The sequence below is a fragment of the Ixodes scapularis genome, unplaced genomic scaffold (assembly GCF_016920785.2).
Source record: "Ixodes scapularis isolate PalLabHiFi unplaced genomic scaffold, ASM1692078v2 PGA_scaffold12__126_contigs__length_90152505, whole genome shotgun sequence".
Lineage (NCBI taxonomy): Eukaryota > Metazoa > Arthropoda > Arachnida > Ixodida > Ixodidae > Ixodes > Ixodes scapularis.
In genome coordinates this window covers 4,243,646-4,262,053 of record NW_024609838.1, presented here as the reverse complement: position 1 = coordinate 4,262,053, position 18,408 = coordinate 4,243,646, and the positions used below count along the sequence as shown (strand labels likewise).

The 18,408-nt window shown below is 48.0% G+C and overlaps 3 protein-coding genes across 3 annotated transcripts; 1 reads left to right on the top strand and 2 right to left on the bottom strand.

The window, feature by feature from the left end:
• Positions 1 to 8: 8 nt before the first annotated feature.
• Positions 9 to 5,434, bottom strand: LOC8024485 (low molecular weight phosphotyrosine protein phosphatase). Its single transcript, XM_040206091.3, has 5 exons — positions 5,227 to 5,434; positions 5,082 to 5,155; positions 4,822 to 4,935; positions 4,580 to 4,741; positions 9 to 236 (listed from the first exon to the last, which is right to left on the bottom strand). The coding sequence occupies exons 1-5, from the start codon at positions 5,390 to 5,392 to the stop codon at positions 153 to 155; spliced, it is 600 nt and encodes a 199-aa protein (XP_040062025.1). The 5' UTR covers positions 5,393 to 5,434; the 3' UTR covers positions 9 to 152.
• Positions 5,435 to 9,115: 3,681 nt separating this feature from the next.
• Positions 9,116 to 11,285, bottom strand: LOC115329595 (low molecular weight phosphotyrosine protein phosphatase-like). The gene is made up of 5 exons (XM_029991273.3): positions 10,945 to 11,285; positions 10,801 to 10,874; positions 10,344 to 10,457; positions 10,109 to 10,270; positions 9,116 to 9,343 (listed from the first exon to the last, which is right to left on the bottom strand). The coding sequence occupies exons 1-5, from the start codon at positions 10,982 to 10,984 to the stop codon at positions 9,260 to 9,262; spliced, it is 474 nt and encodes a 157-aa protein (XP_029847133.2). The 5' UTR covers positions 10,985 to 11,285; the 3' UTR covers positions 9,116 to 9,259.
• Positions 11,286 to 11,412: 127 nt separating this feature from the next.
• On the top strand, positions 11,413 to 17,431 carry LOC8024484 (U2 small nuclear ribonucleoprotein A'). The gene is made up of 7 exons (XM_002405978.4): positions 11,413 to 11,611; positions 11,731 to 11,771; positions 11,861 to 11,967; positions 12,093 to 12,218; positions 12,816 to 12,918; positions 15,353 to 15,614; positions 17,128 to 17,431. The coding sequence occupies exons 1-7, from the start codon at positions 11,530 to 11,532 to the stop codon at positions 17,163 to 17,165; spliced, it is 759 nt and encodes a 252-aa protein (XP_002406022.2). The 5' UTR covers positions 11,413 to 11,529; the 3' UTR covers positions 17,166 to 17,431.
• The last annotated feature ends 977 nt before the right edge of the window (positions 17,432 to 18,408 follow it).

Below are 18,408 nucleotides of genomic sequence, written 5' to 3'. Positions count from 1 at the left end.
CAAGTAAGTGGAGTGCAGGCCTGCAAGAAAATGTTTATTTGAACTTTGACAGGTCAACAGCTGCTTGTGTCGACGGGCAGCCTGGGCACCTTGTACAAGCAGTGGTTTATCAACGACAGCGAGGCCCAGGGTTGAACGGCCCAGGGTGGCGCTCAGCTGCTAAGCTGGTCAAAGAATCCGTTGCAGCAGCGCAGGCACTGTGCGTACACCTCTTCGAAGCCCTGGCTGCCACTGTCCTGTAACAAGGCAGGGAGAAGGCGCCTCCTAGGTTTTCTGCGAAACACTCCGTTCCAAGAACGGACAGGCACAAGAGCGGAGCGATGCAACTCTAAATAAATTGCGCTCATTTGTAGTAGACGTAGCTTGTACAAGTGATTTAACGAGTGTCACTCTACTCGTCATGTGCAAAGATTACCTTGTAGAACATGAGTGTACATCAGGAAAGCAGGCAACTCTGCTTGGTTAACATGGATGGGTGGGTGCATGTGCCTGAACCCTTTAAATTGGACAGCAGTTTGTGCCACCTAGCCTGTATTTTCTAATAACAGCCAACCTCTACCTCAGTGGTTCTCGAACGGGGGTCCTCGGACCCTTCAAGGTTCCAGGTGGCCTTCAGAGTCCCAGAAGGCCTTCTTGGGATCCCCGAAGTCATTGACTCTTAAGGCCGTTTGAGTGCGTTTGACTGCGTTGCGTCGAGAACCAAAAGCTAGTCACCGGCACATTTGTGCTTCGTATGAAGCTTGGAATCCAATCCAAGGAATCATCTTGACACGCGATAAAAGCAGCAGGGATATCCTGATTTCTCGCAGCCGAAACGCAACTGTCTGAACCAGGCTTTAGTCAGGTTAAGCAAGAAAAGTGCCAGGTGAGTAGGGCTGACTACTCTCTGTTTTAGAGTTCCAGAGACATTTAGTTTTCATTTACCCCTTTATAATTGAAATCATCCAATACCCCCCCTCTCCCTCCCCTCTGATGGATGGGGTCCCCCATCCCTTCCTCTGATCAGGATTGGGTCCTCGAAACGTGATTGGCTCAGAACCACTGCTCTACCTAATACACGCAGTTAAGACCTCTTAATGGTAATGCTGCAAAAAAATTTTAATCCGTGTGACAGAACCGAATTCTTTTAAAAAAAACCTTTATCTTCCAAGTCCTCTAATGCATCCAATGCAAAAGTTAAGTGATCGTATAAATTTGCATAGAAGACATAAAACAGACTTTTTGGAGAGTGAAGAACCACCTATATTTTTTTATCAAATTTCCACTGAATATAGACCTTTCCAGCGGCAGTCTCGAACGAAGCGATTTACAGCGCGCGTCCCTGGTTTTGAGAGTGTATGTCAGTGTTGCCCGACTGCACTGGGCTGTGGAGTTTCTCATCAGTGGGCTGTGCCAGCCTGCGTAGGCGCAATTCCGGACGCTGGTAGCGGCTGAATTGCCGCGTTTTCTTTTTTATTTTGTGTTCTGTGGCAAACATAATTTATAGAGATATTTAAGAAAGCAGTGATCTATATTTGGGGCCAAACACAAAGAAATGAAAGCTGTTTTGGTGAGTTCGTACGCGACGGAACAAATGCAACTGGAATGTTTGTTTCATTTTATGTTCATCGTTTTACAGCACCGTACACTCGTTTTACGGCACCGTACACTCGGCCGTGTCAATCTATATAGGTCAAAATATTTGACCACACAGGATGTCCGAACTGCATGGATATTTCCCGCCCACAACATGAAATTCAACGAGTCTCATCAATCGAACAATATATTGTACGTACCCCACGGTGCCGTGTTATCCGAACAGGATTTGAGAAAGGTCTCGCATAACACCGCATATCCAATATACAGTGTCGACGATAGTCACTTCACGACAATCGGACGGAATCCGGCGTGTTTCGGGGAACATGTAGAAGGGAGCAACGTTTTTGCACAGCTTCAAAGCAAATAAACGAACGTGTCTATTCTGTCCCCACACCCGACCCTATCAGCTATTTTTTGCGATGACCCGGAAGACAGCCGGGAAGGCTTTTTGTAGATTATCTCAAGAGAATAATCCTCCAAGAACGTCGAACTGCCTGCGTCGCGGGCTGCTTGACGTTCGCTCTCTTCGTTCGTTTCCTGCGAAGGCCGAGCAGGCTACGAGCCTTGGTATTATCTGGCTCTCACACTGGAAGATAACATACAAAGGGTAAGCATCCTAAACAGGCGAATAAAGTAAAAACTTCCAAGAAAAGCTGCCGAACTCCAAATGCAAAATGCAGGTGGGGGAGTCACGCTGACCGGGTTTCCACAGCTCGGGCGGGTGCCAGAAATTTCTGGCTGATAGGGGTCGCTCGATTCGCAAAATGGCGGCGGCCAGAGCGCTCTTTTTGCAAAGGTCTATAGCAGCAACCTGATGACGCATAGGTCACACGACATCTATTTCCCCCGTCATATTTAGCGGGGAAACGGAATTGATGTATGGGTCCCGTGAAGTCGGGTCGTGTGACATTAATTTTACATTTTAATGCATAGGTCATGGGATGGAGACTAAAGTGATATATAGGTCGTCATACAATGTCAACTTCCCTAATAAAATGGAACATGCACGAGCAAAATTTTGAGATTGGGAGGGGTTCTATTAAAAAAAATTGGACATTTACATTTCCCTGCAATGCCGAATTAGAGCGCAGCTCTCGAGGAGGAGGAGGGAGGGGTATGAGGGAGAAGGTGTTGCATCATGGGATGTTTTCCATAATGCAATGTGCAGACCCTCGTGACGTCATTATGGGAAACATCCCATAATGCAATGCGCGGGTCACGAGTGAGACTTGTGCGTTGCATTATGGGACGTTTCCCATAATGTACCGCGCAGTTACACTGACAGGCGATGCCGCTCAAGCCGGATACGGGCGCCTAAGAGTTTTGTTTACCGAGAGCTAAAAAAAAAAGCATGGACTTGCTTGCTAATCTAGAAGTAAAGATCACCAATGTATTTTTAACTGCTGCCGACAAAAATTAATTTATTTTTCTCGAAAATTAGCTTTTGTTGGGCGAACTTTTGTCTGCTGTCGGCTTTGAAACGGACGCCATGTTGTGGGCAATAGTGTCTTTCTTTGAGTTCACGGGTGCACACCAAATGGCATCCTTCACTGAGCTCCCCGCCACTGGTGGAGCAGCACTAAACGTCCTCCTATGGCGGCGCGCACGGAATGCGTGTGCATGGGTGTTGCACAGTGGCGCACCAAGAAAATAGTCAGGTTTTTCAGTGTCAACATGGCGGCGGCATTTAGCAAGCAGGCTTTGATGTTGGTGCTTTTGATTCGTAAAATCGAGAGCGACAGTAACAGCGAGGAATCGCTGGCCGCGATTCAGAGGCGCAAACGCATGCCTGTGCCTAATATAGGTCATGTCGACCGTGTCGTCCACTGCTACTTGAACGTTGAGGTATGTTGGGAGGCACGAAGCCTATTTGCCGGCTTCTTGATGAATGCCCGCTCGCTCACCAGATTTTACAATGTCGGTGTTGTTGTGACGCCGCGCACATGCAGCTCGCTGCCTTTGCATGAGCATTCGTGCAAACATAGCATTTCGAATGAGCTATATTGTTGCACCATTGATGGTATTGCTGTACGGCTTTACAAAACTGGGATGAGGTAAGCTTAAACATGAAGCCTTGAGTGATGCTCGCCTTGCTTGAATGGTAGAAAGGCTCGAACCCTGTGGCTCACTGTTGTAACTTCTATGTGCTGTGAAGTTCCGCCATGCATGAGCCAGTTCGACGATCAAAACCTTTCAAGTGCCAAGTGCAGCTACATACAAAAAGCTTGTATGTAGCTGAAAAACTGCTCAGTCTCCACTATAGGTGTGAATAAAGGTCCTTTAATTTATCTCGGAAGCTCCTTCCTGCAACATACCAATAGACCGATTTCACTAAGTGTTCGATGCCGCCATAACTTTAGTTTACAGCAGGCAGACGGCCGTGCACGCGAGGGCTCGTGCCGTTTCGTGCTCCACTCGCGCAGAGCTCCAGCGAAGTTGTCGCACGTGCAGGAAGACTAAAGTTTCCTCGATGGCATTGCGGCAGCGGTGGCGCAGTCAAACAGGCTGGTGACATCGGTCTATTGTTCAATGATCCATGCCGATCCAACCGACGGAAGGACTCAATGACGGGAAAAGTTTAGGAGACAGAGCACATGGCTGACAATGTTGTACGCCACACTGTAGATGGCGCAGCAAGCGTGGCGACAGCACGTCAACCCTGGGCAGCGTTTGCATCCTCCATTGAGAAGCGCACCAGTGTCGTGGGCAAGCGAACTGCAACGTATTTCGGCTGCATTCCGAGAGACCTGGCTTGGTATGTGGCACTAGCACCCAAAGGAAGACAATAATTCTAAGTAAAGTTAGTCGGCTTAGAAGTGTTCTATTCTAAGCGTTATATATATATATATATTTTTTTTTTTTTTTCTTTTTCGGGTAGTCGGTGTATGTGAATGAATAAACCTGCATGTCTAGTAAGGAAAAAGTGGGAAAAAAAAAAAAAACTTCGTAATGTAGGTAGTGTTTGGGGCACCAAATGGCACAAGAAATGAGAATGACTTACGTAATAAGGATCACGGATGATTGTCTGACCTTCAGGATCATATTTGCCAAGCAGCACGACTTTGGCTTTGGAGCCCTTAGGCGCCAAATCTTTCAGGTCATTCAAGTTGGCGTTATCCATGGCGAAGATGTAGTCGAAGTCGCGGAAGTCGTCGAGTGTGACCTGGTGAACAAAATTCGCACTTTCTCGGCACCTAGTCGGACGTAAACGTTTTCGGTGAAGTGCCTTGGCCGTGAACTTGCCTGTCTAGCCCGATGGTCCATTTCGACGTTGTGGTCCTTCATGCATTGGATTGCTCTCCTGTCTGGTTTGCTGCCCACGTGCCAGTCGCCTGTAGCTGCACTGTCGATGTTCCACTGCGAAGGTGCATTCCAATAAGTCACAAAACAGTTTAAACTAATCTCCATTGTACTCAATGGTGAGGAGCCGACAGTTCAGTTTCGGTTGCGTTCTTCGTTGGCGATTGTCGCGCACATTGTTGGCAATGCTGAAAATTACTTACCTCATCCAGGACTCCTCTTTCCTTGGCAACATGTCGAAAGACTGCTTCTGCAATCGGAGATCGGCAGATGTTTCCTGGAAAGGTAGGACTTAATGAGCAGTCTCTGTTTCAGGCACGACCAGCAAGCCGGCAAACAAGCAGTTACCCAGGCAGACGAAAAGCGCAGACTTGGAAGAGGCCGCCATTTGTGATTTCTTGCTTTTCCTGCAGCTGCAGTTGTCGTCTCTCGATTGCTGGCTGTTTGAGATTCCCGTGCGCAGACAGATAACGTCGGCTTTTGTGGGCTGTAAAAGCGAGTTCACAGCGATCATGGAATGAAACCGGCTGTGGAGCGTTGCGGCGTTGCCTTCATCATCATCAAAAATGGCTCCGACGATAATTCTTTAGCCGGCCGAAGCCAATCCATAATCCAGCGAAGAAGTGATTGGCGGCCACTGATCTCTATGGCGTTCGAAGTTTGTGCAGTTTGTGTGGGACACTGTGGGGCAGTTTGCGTTCATTGGCGTACCAAAGGTTGGCAATGTTTAGTTTTCCGCATCTGTTTCGACTGTTTCTTGTGTGAATGCCTACGCACCGAGCTCAGTGGCGAAGTTATCTCAAGACCTCATACAGATGACGGACCAGACCATGATTCCCGTGAGAGACCGGGAACACCGTGTCTTGGGTCGTGAGGGTGCTCGGGCCCTCGCGCTGCTCGGTTACAAGCCTGACCACAAGCTGGGAGACTTCAAGGCCCGCTGGCCCGCTTTTGCGAAGACAGCCGCCTGAACAATGCCGGCGCCTACACCTGGAGCACCACCGCGGACGGTGTAGGGGGATCCAAAACCGGAAAATTAGTTCATTCATTTTATTTGCATGTTGAAATACAGTCGCTGGAGGCATATACAAAAATCCGACAGTTGTCGACTTGAGATAAGTAATTAGACGGCTAAATTTTCACGAGGACCTAATTTTTGCGAATCGCCTACACACAATTCGGGCAATATGTGAACACTACGGAAGCTACGCTCGATTCGTGAAAATTAGAACCCGCGAATAATTCCAAATTTTCAGCTTTGACCCACTTCGCGAAAATTTGAGCCCGCGGAAATTGAGTCGTTTACAGTACTTTTTAAAAAAGTATTTAAATGAAAAGTTTTCTGGCTGGGGAGAAAGATGCAGACGAAATGCTGGAGAGGAGGAAGCCTCCTCCTCTCCTCTTTAGCATTCCATCTGCTTCCTCGCTTCCTCCTACCCTGCCCTCCTTTCCCTCGAAAACCTTTCTTCACCTGTAACTGACGAAAGGGAAGTGTTTAAAGGGCAACTTCGCTTCATTTTTGTTTTTGAAAAACCAACAAAAAACAGAGTCTTTTTGAGTATCACTTAGGAAGATCACACGTAGAAGATTATGGCTTACTTCTGTCTAAATGTTTGTTAAACGGTCCGGCAAACTTTGCAACTCGCCAAGTTGCCAAACTCGGCTGACTCTACCGGGTGAATCGAGACGCAATTGGCAGCGCAGTCAAGGCTGCAGCGTGGACAAAGCCAACATTGAGCTATACGTCATCACCATTGCCTCCTTTTGCTTGTTTCTACTTCTCTGGGCAAGCGTGCAGGGTGATGTCCGCAACGTTTCCTCTCGGCGCTCAGTGGTGTCCATGTGATTGGTGTAACGTGCCTGCACAGCGCGCTTCTTGGGAGCCGTCCGGCCGCCCTGCCGTTTTCCGCGTCACAACCGCACCGTCGTCTCACCGTTTGTGATTATTGCCTCTCAAAGTCTCGTCCACACTACGGACACTATGTGCACAGGGGGGGGGGCAACGCTTCAAGTTTATCAGACGTTGCCTGTCGCCATATTTTTTGTCTTTTGTTCTACACCCAAGGAGGATACAAGCATAGGAGAGGGCATGACGCCAGCCGCATAGCCTCCACAAGCCATGCTCCCTTGACGCCTCGCCTTTCTCATTTTTCCCCTTGCTCTCCTCACTTACCATGCCAACGTGACCACATCACGTGACCGTAGCTAGCCTTCGTCTAGCTGTGGGGTACTAGAATATACCACAGTCTAGCCTTCGATCTGATAAAACCTACCGGACGGAGCGCGCGAAAGCCTGCTAGGAGTCCTTCTACAATCTACCATCCATCTCACACGTGACATGTCACGCGCACCAATTGCCAGAGAGATCTACGGTCACGTTGGCCACAACATCGATTAAACTTTTTATGACTAGGCTTCACCAATATTGCAACATGCACCGTCCTAGTACTTTTAACCTCCTTGGACAGAACAGACTACTTCTTGGCGGTCCGAGGCCAATGTTGCCGGACGGAGCCGAAGGTTCGGTTTCGATTCCTGCTTGTGTTTAAAATTAGATTAAAAACTATATATATCCCATTTTTCGCGAAGCAAATGACGTAGTGTCTTTTAAATGGCTTTTTAATGCGAAATCACTCATATACCAAAATTTTCGGAAGTGGAGTTGCCCTTTAAATAGAAAAAAAAAAGTAAAGCATAAAAATAATGTAAGGTCTATAAAGACGTGCTTTATTTAGAAATTCAATATTTATCTATTATGCCATTACACAATAATTGAGACCCAGAAAACTCACCAGGAGAAGTCTAACGAGAATGATAGAATCGATTCTGACAATATGCAAACGATACAACACAGGACACGAAGCCAAATACACATGGGAACGAAAACTATTTTTAACATACATAAGTTGCACAGATATGTAAAACAGGGTGCTAAGAATGGTTACGCTGTCGATGGCATGTTTAATTAATAATATGACGAGAGGACACGCTTTACTTCAAATTTTTCTCTCGTTCTTGCTGCTCATCTTAGTTCATGTGGTTGGTACACGTTGTGGCACCGTTTGTTTAATGTGCGCCTAATTTTGCACTGGTGTCAGCAAGCCTCCTGGATGCAGGCTTTGGCTTCGTTGGGAGGACTGCAGCCAGCCAGAGTCTAGTCAGGGTGAAAGGTTTGGCACCCCGATTACGGTTACTCTGATCATTTAGTGGAAGATGTCGGAAAGAGGGAGATAGTTTTGTCCGAACTTGATGTTTTCCAACTGCGGTGACACCACGTTGCTAACCTTGAACTAAATTCGTTAGATAAAAGCTAAAATCTGTGAAAATAGCTAAATTGGGAGCTAGATTCCACAGAAAAACTATCTTAGCTACTTGCAGCTGAAGGAAGTTTGTGGTAGCTAGTTGTTGACCCTAAAAGTAGTTAAATCTAGCGACAAGTGTTTCATTGGCAACACTGTTGGGTATGCTCGATTGATTAGGATTGTATGGATGCTAAAAATTGTACCTTTTACATCAGGCAGTAGCAGCAGTGGCTGAAGTTATTTAGGTGTGAATAGAAGCGCAAGGGGCAAAAGCTTGCCAGCGAGTCTGAAGTTTGAGCTGGGGAAGTACAGACGTTGCAACCAACCCGTTTCTTACTTTAGTTTTTCTTTTCATTTTTCTTTTGAGTAGCGTATCAAAGTTTGTTCCTCCACCATACTTTCTGGCACAAGTTTGCTGATTAAACCTTTATTTTCAGTTTAATATTCACTCTCCTTGTCTTCATTTGTGACCATACTACGAGAGTAGAGTCTTCGGGGCTGGTTCAGACACTTACTTGTGCTGGAGTGCGTGGCCGACTGCATTGGGAGGCACTCACTTGATCGAATCACGTTTTAGCGAACGCCCACGTTTCATCGAACGACACTTTAGCGAATAGTCGGACGCCGCGAAGCGGCGTTTTCGGGTGGGCCAAGTGAGTTCATATTTTTGTAATGAGTTGCCGCAGACTGTCGCCGCCAAGCGGCGTAAAGCGCAGTGCGACGGATGGGTTAACGCGCGCCCCCGTTATTCGCTAAAACGACCATTCGCTCTTGTGATATGGACCCGACTGCATTACAACCGCTCGCGACTATTTACTACTAGATGGTTGCTATGGCAATTGACGTTGCCATAGTGCAGTGTCATAGTGCAAAGCGAGGAGTCACTGGTTCACACTCAAATACTAATGTCTGAAGCAACTTTTAGTTCAAGTAAGTGGAGTGCAGGCCTGCAAGAAAATGTTTATTTGAACTTTGACAGGTCAACAGCTGCTTGTGTCGACGGGCAGCCTGGGCACCTTGTACAAGCAGTGGTTTATCAACGACAGCGAGGCCCAGGGTTGAACGGCCCAGGGTGGCGCTCAGCTGCTAAGCTGGTCAAAGAATCCGTTGCAGCAGCTCAGGCACTGTGCGTACACCTCTTCGAAGCCCTGGCTGCCACTGTCCTGTAACAAGGCAGGGAGAAGGCGCCTCCTAGGTTTTCTGCGAAACACTGCGCTCCAAGAACGGACAGGCACAAGAGCGGAGTGATGAAACTCGAAATAAAATGTACTCTTTTGTGGTACACGTAGCTTGTACAGGTGATGCAACAAATGCAATTCAAATCGGGCGCTTGACGTAACCTTTACGAAACTACCCCCCCCCCCCCCCCCCCCTTTCCCAATTTCAATTTCTGGGAAAACCCCTACCACAAATCATGGCGAAGTCGCGTTTCATGATGTGATAAACACGTGGCCCGCTACGAACTCCTGTGTCCCGGTAAAGGACACCGCGGATATATTTGCGATCGCGGACGCCGCAACGTCAAAGTTCGCGCCGGAAAAAACAAAAAAACAAAAAAAAAAAACGTGGGAAACTGGCTTGTCACGTGAACCAACACCACGCGCTCAGTTCGCGGACAAAAACGCGGGAATTCGCCAACTGTTTTGCCACAGAACGAATAGTGCGGTCGTACTACAAGCAAGGACTCTCATCGCGCGCGGAATTCACAAAGCAAAAAAACGCGGGAAACAGTTACGAATTTACTTGTCAGACCTAAAGCCCCTCGATATGTTTTCGTTTGTTTTAGTCAGACCTAGCTCAGACGTACCGGAACCGCAGATCGCGAGGATTATACGGTTCTCGTCGGCCACTGCGTGACGTCCGACGGGAATCGTGGGGTGGGCGACGTTTCGACATTTTTAGGTTACAAATATTAGACAATGCCTCACTTTATAGGGGTCACGGATGGTTTTCTGGCCTTCGGGATCGTATTTGCCAAGGAGCTCGACTTTGGCCTTGGAGCTCTTTGGCGCCAAACATGTCAGGTAATTCATGTTGGCGTTGTCCATGGCGAAGATGTACTGGAAGTCTCGGAAGTCGTCGAGTGTGACCTGGTAAACAAAATTCGTACTTTCTCAGCTTTCTTGGCGTAAACTTTTTCTGAGCAGTGCCTCGTGAACTTGCCTGCCTGGCCCGATGATCCATTTCAACGTTGTGGTCCTTCATGCATTGGATTGCTCTCCTGTCTGGGGCATTGCCTACGTGCTTGTCGACCGTTCCTGCACTGTCGATGTTCCACTGCGAAGGGGCGTTCCAACTGGTCACAATAACTTTGTCGAAATATTCTTTTCGAAATTGCGAGGCGCCGACAGTATAGTTTCGGTTACGTTCTTGACAATTGTCGCGCACATGACGACCAATGAGCAAAAAAAGTTCAACTGTCCTCCAGTGTTTTCAATGGCGAGGCGCCGAGAGTTCAGTTTCGGTTACGTTGACAATTGTCGCGCACGTGACAATTAATAAGTCGTAAAAAGTTAACTGTCCTTTATTGTTTTCAAAGGCGAGGCGCCCAGTTTAGTTTCGGTTACGTTCTTGACAATTGTCGCGCACATTTGATGGAATGGCAAAAAAAATTTAGTACCTCAGCCAGGACTCCTCTTTCCTTGGCAACATGTTGGAAGACTGCCTCTGCAATCGGAGATCTGCAGATGTTTCCTGCGAGGGTAGGAATTAATGACCGGAGTGTTGCCTCGCGCACGACCGGCACGCTGGCGGTTTCAGTTACCTCGACAGACGAAAAGCGCAGACTTGGAAGACGCTGCCATTTGCGATTTCTGGCGTTAACTGCAATAGTATAATTGGTATTATCCCGATTACTATAGCTTTTCGAGATTCTAGTGCACAAACTGACAACCTCCCTCTCCCTAGACTAAACTGAAACTGAGCAACTGACCACTCAGCGACTTCACTTGCTTCACTGACTTCACATGGTTCAAAGCGTTGCCAAAGGTACAGGCAGGTACAGGGGCGAAAGCGAAACACGAGCAGTTGTAAAGGAGGGGAAGGAGGAAATGCCCTCTTTTGCGGACACCCTCTCTTGTGAACTCTGAACTCGCATGATTCGCATCGCTTTGCTTTACATCACTAAAAATTCGTACAAGCAAAAGAGGCTTTCCTCTCTCTCTCACCCTCATCATCATCAAACTGGGTACAAAGATGGTTTTTACGGTTTTTACTTTTAGCCGACCGAAGCCAAGTCATAATCCAGTGTTAGTGTGGTGGTTGGCGTTTTGTTTCGTTCGCTTTCGTAAGGTTTTCCGCGTCGATTTCGACTGTTGGTTCTTTTGTGAATGCCTACGCACCGAGCACAATGGTGAAGTTATCTCAAGACCTTATACAGATGGCGGCGCAGACCATCAATCCAGTGAGAGACCGGGAACTCGACTTGCGCGGTGAGGCCGCGTTGTTTTTTTTAATGGCGCGTCTGCTTTTCATTGGACAGACGCCGGCAAACGTCCTGTTGTCTGCGTTTCTGTCTGCGAGCTAATTTACGAGTATATTTTTTTCTCAGGCTACAAGATTCCCGTAATAGAGAATCTCGGTGCCACTTTGGTGAGTTTGTATCGTCGCTATTTCGCTGTCAAGCCCTTCCCTTTTTTCTTGAGCCGGCAGTTGGGATTGACCGCGTGTTTATGATGCAGGACCAATTCGACTCTATCGACTTGTCAGACAACGATATTAGAAAGTTGGACGGATTTCCGCTCCTGAGACGCCTCAAGTGCCTTCTCCTGAACAACAACAGAATCTGGTGAGCGTTTTGAGACGCTCTTGGGTAGTCGTCTTTAGCACATATCGAAATCTGCCAAGTTCTCTGACGCCTGCTCGCATTTGTGTGACTTCGTCGTCTGTCTTACGGCACTTCCGCTATTTCAGTCGAATCGGCGAGAACTTGCAAGAGAACCTTCCGGCTCTGGAAACGTTGGTACTCACAAACAACCAAATTCAGAATCTGGGAGACCTGGATCCATTGGCCACCGTAAAAAGTCTGACTTACCTCAGGTATGCACAGCTGTAGACTTCGAAGGCAGTCGTTTGAAGCCAAGGGTGCAGATATTCAATAGAGGTATCTAAACTGATGATTTGTGAGTGCAGTCGCAAGGTTGAAACTCACTTGAAGTTTATTTATCATGGTTGCTTCCTCATGTGTGCGTTAAAACACTTGGGGTCGCACAGTACGACCCCTAACTGTTGTGGAGACAGCGGCAGAGATAGTGGCAGAAATCTGTCGGGTCTGGCAAGTTAGACTTACGAAGTGCCTGTCAAACTCGAAACGTGTCCGTCACCACCTTCGCCGCTTTACCCGTCTTATCATCACCTCAGGACAGTACTGTTTGACCATATTATTTGCACGAGTTAGTTTTTTTCTATCCAGAAAACATGTTTGTAGACAATTTAACTATAATATGTTATGTTGAGGATCCTTCTTAACCCTGATTTAGATGAGTGTCTCATCCATTGGTTCACAGTTTATTGGAATTGCTTTCTGACAGAATCTACCACTAGCGCAGTCTAAGGACCAAAGTGTGACAGCTGCGCACGTGTCCTGTTTGCATCTTGTGCAAGTGACATAACAGTGATGAAGCTCTACTTGTGCAGCCTCATCAAGAATCCAGTGACAGTGAAGAGGCACTACAGACTCTACCTCATCCATAGGCTGCCACAGCTCAGAGTCCTCGACTTCCGTCGTATCAGGCAGAAGGTAGGCTGCCTTTTCACACTGGTTAAGAATTGGATGAATGGATGGAGTTGTTTAGGACTGAATGGGTGGAAGAGTAAGGGCTTCACCCAGTACAGGAAAATAAACAGTTTTATTATGTACCACCTGGCCTACTAGATGATGACTGAAGAGGGGCAAAATTTAGCCATTGCCCGTCTCCTTTTTTATGTTCTCTCCACTTTTTTACCTTGCCCAAACTTAGCTCCCCTCGCAGCTTGGAGAGGGGGAGCGATAAAAGGATTATCTTTCTGAAGTTTTACGTTGGCCTTTTCAAGCTGGGGAGGTACGGACATTACAACCAATCTGTTTCTTGCACTCTTTTACGAACCCGTGAAGCTTACCCATAAAAGTGGCTGCAAAGGGTGTGGTGTTGGTGAGGTCTTGTTGGAAAGGGATGGTGGGCCATGGAGTGATGACAAAACATATGGCGAAGGAGTTCCCGGTTCATGCTGGTCGAGCTTCTGTGATGGCATTGTAGCTGATAAGATCTGACCATGGCTGTCCATAACTTCGATGCCAGTAAGGACCTTTTGCTTGCTCGGACAAGAGTGGGGTTTGTTTGTGCCACCAACTGAAGAACACATCCGAGCTTGTTTTTTTTTGTTGCAACAGAACTATGAGAACGGATGCATAGTTCGCTCAATTGCTGATGGACAACTTTGTTTCTTTGATGTGTTATCTCGGATTGGATCACTAAATCTTGAGCAGTAAGCTTGTCACACTCATTTAGAGGACAGCGTTTGCAGTGTCAATAGATCATCGGCAAAATATCCTGAAAGGCTGCATGTGATGCGCAGGGAATTCTGGAAATGTCGTATATACTCCTTGCAAAGCTGTCATGTGACATGATAGTGACAGAGAAGGGTGGCAAAGCTACTCGCTTGCCTTCCTGCAGTGCCTCCGCCATCCGCTATCCCAACGCTTGGCTGCAGCCTGCAGCGTTGATACAAACATTGGCAGAAGTACTTCTTTCATCAACGTTCCGTTCAAAAGCACAGCACAGTTATGAAGAGTGGATGTTAATACCAGAGGTGGTCACTGGAGTTCCCCTGTGTGTACAGCGATCTTGTGAATGCTGGCCACGGTACTTGCACGGAGTCACGAAAGCATACCTCGGCAAACCTCACTCACGAGGGCCCTCACTCACCCTCATCTTCATAGGTGAGGTGAAGGTGAGCGAGTTTCCTGAACCAGGAAAATTCATGAGTGTTAATGTGAGTGAGGGCGGTGAGTCCATGCGGCCCCCTTCAGATGGAGCAACTTTCTCAGCAATTTTGGTGTTGCTGGCGGGTCGTTCTCTAGCTTCACCTAGATCGACACGAATTGCTGAGATCGGGTCCAACTCGAAACAAGCGAGCAACTCGGAGCAATTCGAAGACGCTTAAAGCGGCTGCATCCAATCAGGGACGCCATATTTTCACGCGATACCTCGTGCCTGTGATGACGACAACAAAAGACTTGGTTCTGGTTTGAAATTGATAGTTTTTGGAAATAAACTGTTTCAGAAAGGTGCATTAGTATTCGCAACGAGATTTAAGTGCATAAAAACACGTTCCTGGCGTGTAACTGTGTGTCTAAATAGTGAGAAAAAAAAAATATTTCAAGATGACGATGGCAAATTGCAGCAACTGGTCGCTGCGTGTGAACACGGGCGGCCCATGTAGCTGGTGTTGCAATGTTAAGTTTCTGGGCGAAATTGCCCCATCTGAAGCTGGCGTGAGGGCCATGAGTGCGTGAGGGTGAGTGAAGGGCTGAAGGTGGGTGTGACTGAGGATGAGGGTGAGTTGGGGCTGAAGGTGGGTGTAGCTGTGAGGGGCTTAGGTGAGTGTGCTGTGAGGGTGAGGGTGAGTGAAAGTGAAAGCAACCTAAAATGCTGACCTCTGCCAGGGGGGTGCTTTTTGCAAAATGTCTATCGCTATGTTTCTCTCAACTTTTGGAAACGTCGATCCTTACTTCCTCACGACGCTGGAAGAGCATCCATTATTTCACGAGCAGTGACAGGGCAGGACAGGCTGATTTGGCCGAGACGCGATTGACAATCCTCAAGGATGGGGCCGCACGAAAGCAGCAGTATTTCGTCTAAATGCAGAGTTTTGGTTTTGGCGGTGGTTTAGACAAAAAACGAGATTTATATATGCCGTTTCCCTTTAAGCTGACAGCATGTTGGAAGCCACTTACGCACCGGACCAATCAGTCGCCTTTCTTTCGTCACCTGCTCTTGCTCTCTGCGCTTGGGTATGGGGAGGGGAGCGTGACCATGCGGTGGAAAGTAGACTTATCACTGATGCAATGAAGACATATTTTCCACCACACTGCTAGCTTGGGGGTAAACAGAGTATAGAGCACTTCATTGTTTAAAAGTTGTGAAAACACTTTCTGTGTCACTTTGTTCGCTTCTCTATCGGTGTGGTGGCAGGAGCGCACGGACGCCCAGCAGCTGTTCAAGGGCAAGAAAGGCAAGCAGTTGGAGAAGGAGATGGGCGCCACCAAGGACAGGGGCCAGGCCGGGCAAGCGGGGACGGACAAGGCTGCAGGTGGCGGGGCAGGACGCCAGCTGGAGGCGGTGCGGCAGGCCATCATGGTGGCGACGACCCTGGACCAGATGGAGCACCTGAGCAGCGCCCTGCAGGCGGGGGCGCCCCTGCCTACCTCCGGCAAGGCAATGCAGCCACCAGGCAGTGAGTGTGGTGGTGGTACGGGTGGAGTGGGGGGGGGGGAGGGGGTTATCTTGCAGGGGGCTATGTCGGAGTAGTTGGCGTTGCAATGCTCCGGGGGTTTTAGTCGTGGAAGTGCGACGTTGATCGACAAGTAAAGGCCCATTCATGCAGGAGCATTTGCTTATGTTGCAGCACGTTACGGGAGCTTATGTCGAGAGCCACGGGGATGTCCGTGCTTTCATTTGAAGCATGGTAACCAATTAGAGGTGTAGAGTTGCATGCAAACATGCGAAGCACGGATGCCTCCATGTCTCGCGGCATAACGTAACGTAACACTCCGGAAGAACGTTGGTGTGGTTGGATATCATGGTAGAAACAACATAATTCACCATTTTCCGGGGTGACTGCTGTCGAAATCAGTAGACCTTTTGCTGAATTGCCCAATCATCACAAAGAATGTCAGGAAGGTAGGTACACACTCTGCACATGCTAGCTTCTTCAGCTCAAACTGTTCGAAAGCAAAAATCTAAAACACATGGCACTCTGCACACACATGTACCTGCGTTCCTAACATTGTTTTTAATTGCACTATTTTCTATAGGGAAGGCTAGCCCATGCATCGTGTGTACCTAAGTCTGCAACATTCTCTATGATGCTCGGGTAAGTTAGTAATAGGTCTATTTTAAAGTTTAGGACTCTATTTCGTTTTCTTTTTGTCAATTTTTGTTTTGCTCAAGAGGAATGGAAGAGGAAGAAGGTGTATGAATGCAGACTTTGGGGCGCAGTGGACACAAAAGCTACAATAGGGGAAGGTAAATCTCGGCCGGCGCAGTTTAATAGAGCCAATGGTATTTAGCTTTGGTGATTTGTGCCTCCCTTCCAGATATTCTTAAAGCAGATTGTTATAAAAAAGGTTTGTTTGACGATTTGCTGGGGCGCGTGCACTTACAGTAGAATACCGTGCATCCTCCCATACCACACTAAGCGCCCATACCCAAATTTTTTAAAATCTGAGAAAATATGCACAGTACATTGATACGTAAAATTGATGACCGGACAAGCGCCCATCCCCCATTTTTTCGCGATTTTCTCTAAATTTTGAGTGGGCGCCCGTCGCCGTTTTGTCTCGTCAACACCAGGGGCCTGGAACATGTTTTCGACTGTTGTGTTTAGCATCCCGTGCTTGCTTTACATCGAGGCATACCTGAAGTAGCCTCGAAGTATGTCGCGAAAGCCAGTGCGTCTCGCTGTGCATTGTCACGATCGTGACGATTGGTCGTAAAAATGCCGGCAAAGAAAACGAGCGGTCGTCGTCGTAGTGGCGCCTGCCGCATCCACATCCCCTGCTGCAACACCTGCCAGGATAACAACAAGCAGCAGTGTTGAAGACAGGTGTCATCATGAGCCAGAAATGGATGGGATATCGATTTCCGGCTGTTGATGACACCTGCGGTGATCACTTCAGTCGGAGACTCTTTCCAGGCACCGTGTGGTCGCATCATACTGGAAGCTTTCTTTTTTTTTTTCATTGCAGCGGAAGACGTGGAAATGGAGGCCACCAACGGCCACTGAGGCCTCTACCGGAAGCTACAGCACGGACACAGGTTGCTTACGTTTATTCCCCATTGCGTAGCCGTAGCCGTGCACCTCATTTGTTGTTCGAAGAGTCGGGCAGACGAGCACAGGAAGCGCCTCGTCTTGCCCGGCTCTTCCGTTTCTTTTTGAGTCTGCTGTCGAGAACAGATACTATTAGGCCACAGGAGTCATGGTCGAAAGGCGCGAGAAGCGATTCACGCCTCATGTCATTCATCGTCAATAAACAGTTTCTTTGAGTTGTTCTTTTGCTTGTTGTGTGTACCTTTCCTGGGGATTTGTGTAGCAACTGCGAAAGAAGGGCGGCATCAGACACAATGTGGCATGCAAGTCCGTCTGCTCCTTGTGTGCCTCGTGCCTTTTTTTACCCGCCGAATTGCCCACATGCTTTTGTTTCCCCATGACCTTGGCCAGTGGCGACGCATGCTTGGCTGCTTCGTCGTATCGCGCATTCCTTGTGGCTGTGTCCCTAATCTTGCCCAAAGGGATCAGAGTTGCTCCGGCGGGTCATGTCACGTGACAGCACAGATTGAAAACGGCTGGAGACTGGTAAGAAGAAAGTCAAGGTACAGAACCCTTATCCTGGAGGAAGATTAAGTAAATATTAGAACACTGCCTGTGTTACCTTTGGATTGCCATGCTTATCCTTGCGTTCCAATTCACCAAAGACTCATTTGGAACGCTTGCTTGCTGTATAGATTCTGCAACAGAAAACGGGACGATGTCTGCATTGTCAACTTCAGGTGGCTAGGTTGTATTGTCCATAGTGCGGATGGTATTAATCTATTTAGCAAGGTTGACGATTGGGCTACAAACGCTGCAGCCACATGGACAGAGACTGCACACAGTGCTGAATATGTCGTGGCTCAAGTAATGGGCAGTTGGAAAGCCGAGTTGTACAGCAAATTTGTTTGTTGTGTAGGGCAGCGGCGTAGACTTTCCATTTTCCCAGGTGGGGGCAGGGGGGGAGGGGGGGGGGGGAAAGGAGTGCGGGGAGTGAGCGTTACCTTCTCGGCCAGAACTGGAGATTGAAGCTAACGAAAGCACGCTTGGGATTCTATTTCCTACGTATTTTGTCAACAAAGGCAATGTGGGTGTTATTTTGTTTACATGCCACTACTAGAAGCTCGTTGCATGGCATGTAAACAGCGTCTCGGTAAAGGTCATGGCCCAGGCACCCCTTCTAGAACACTATCCGGGGGAGGCTTTCTTCCCCTCCCCC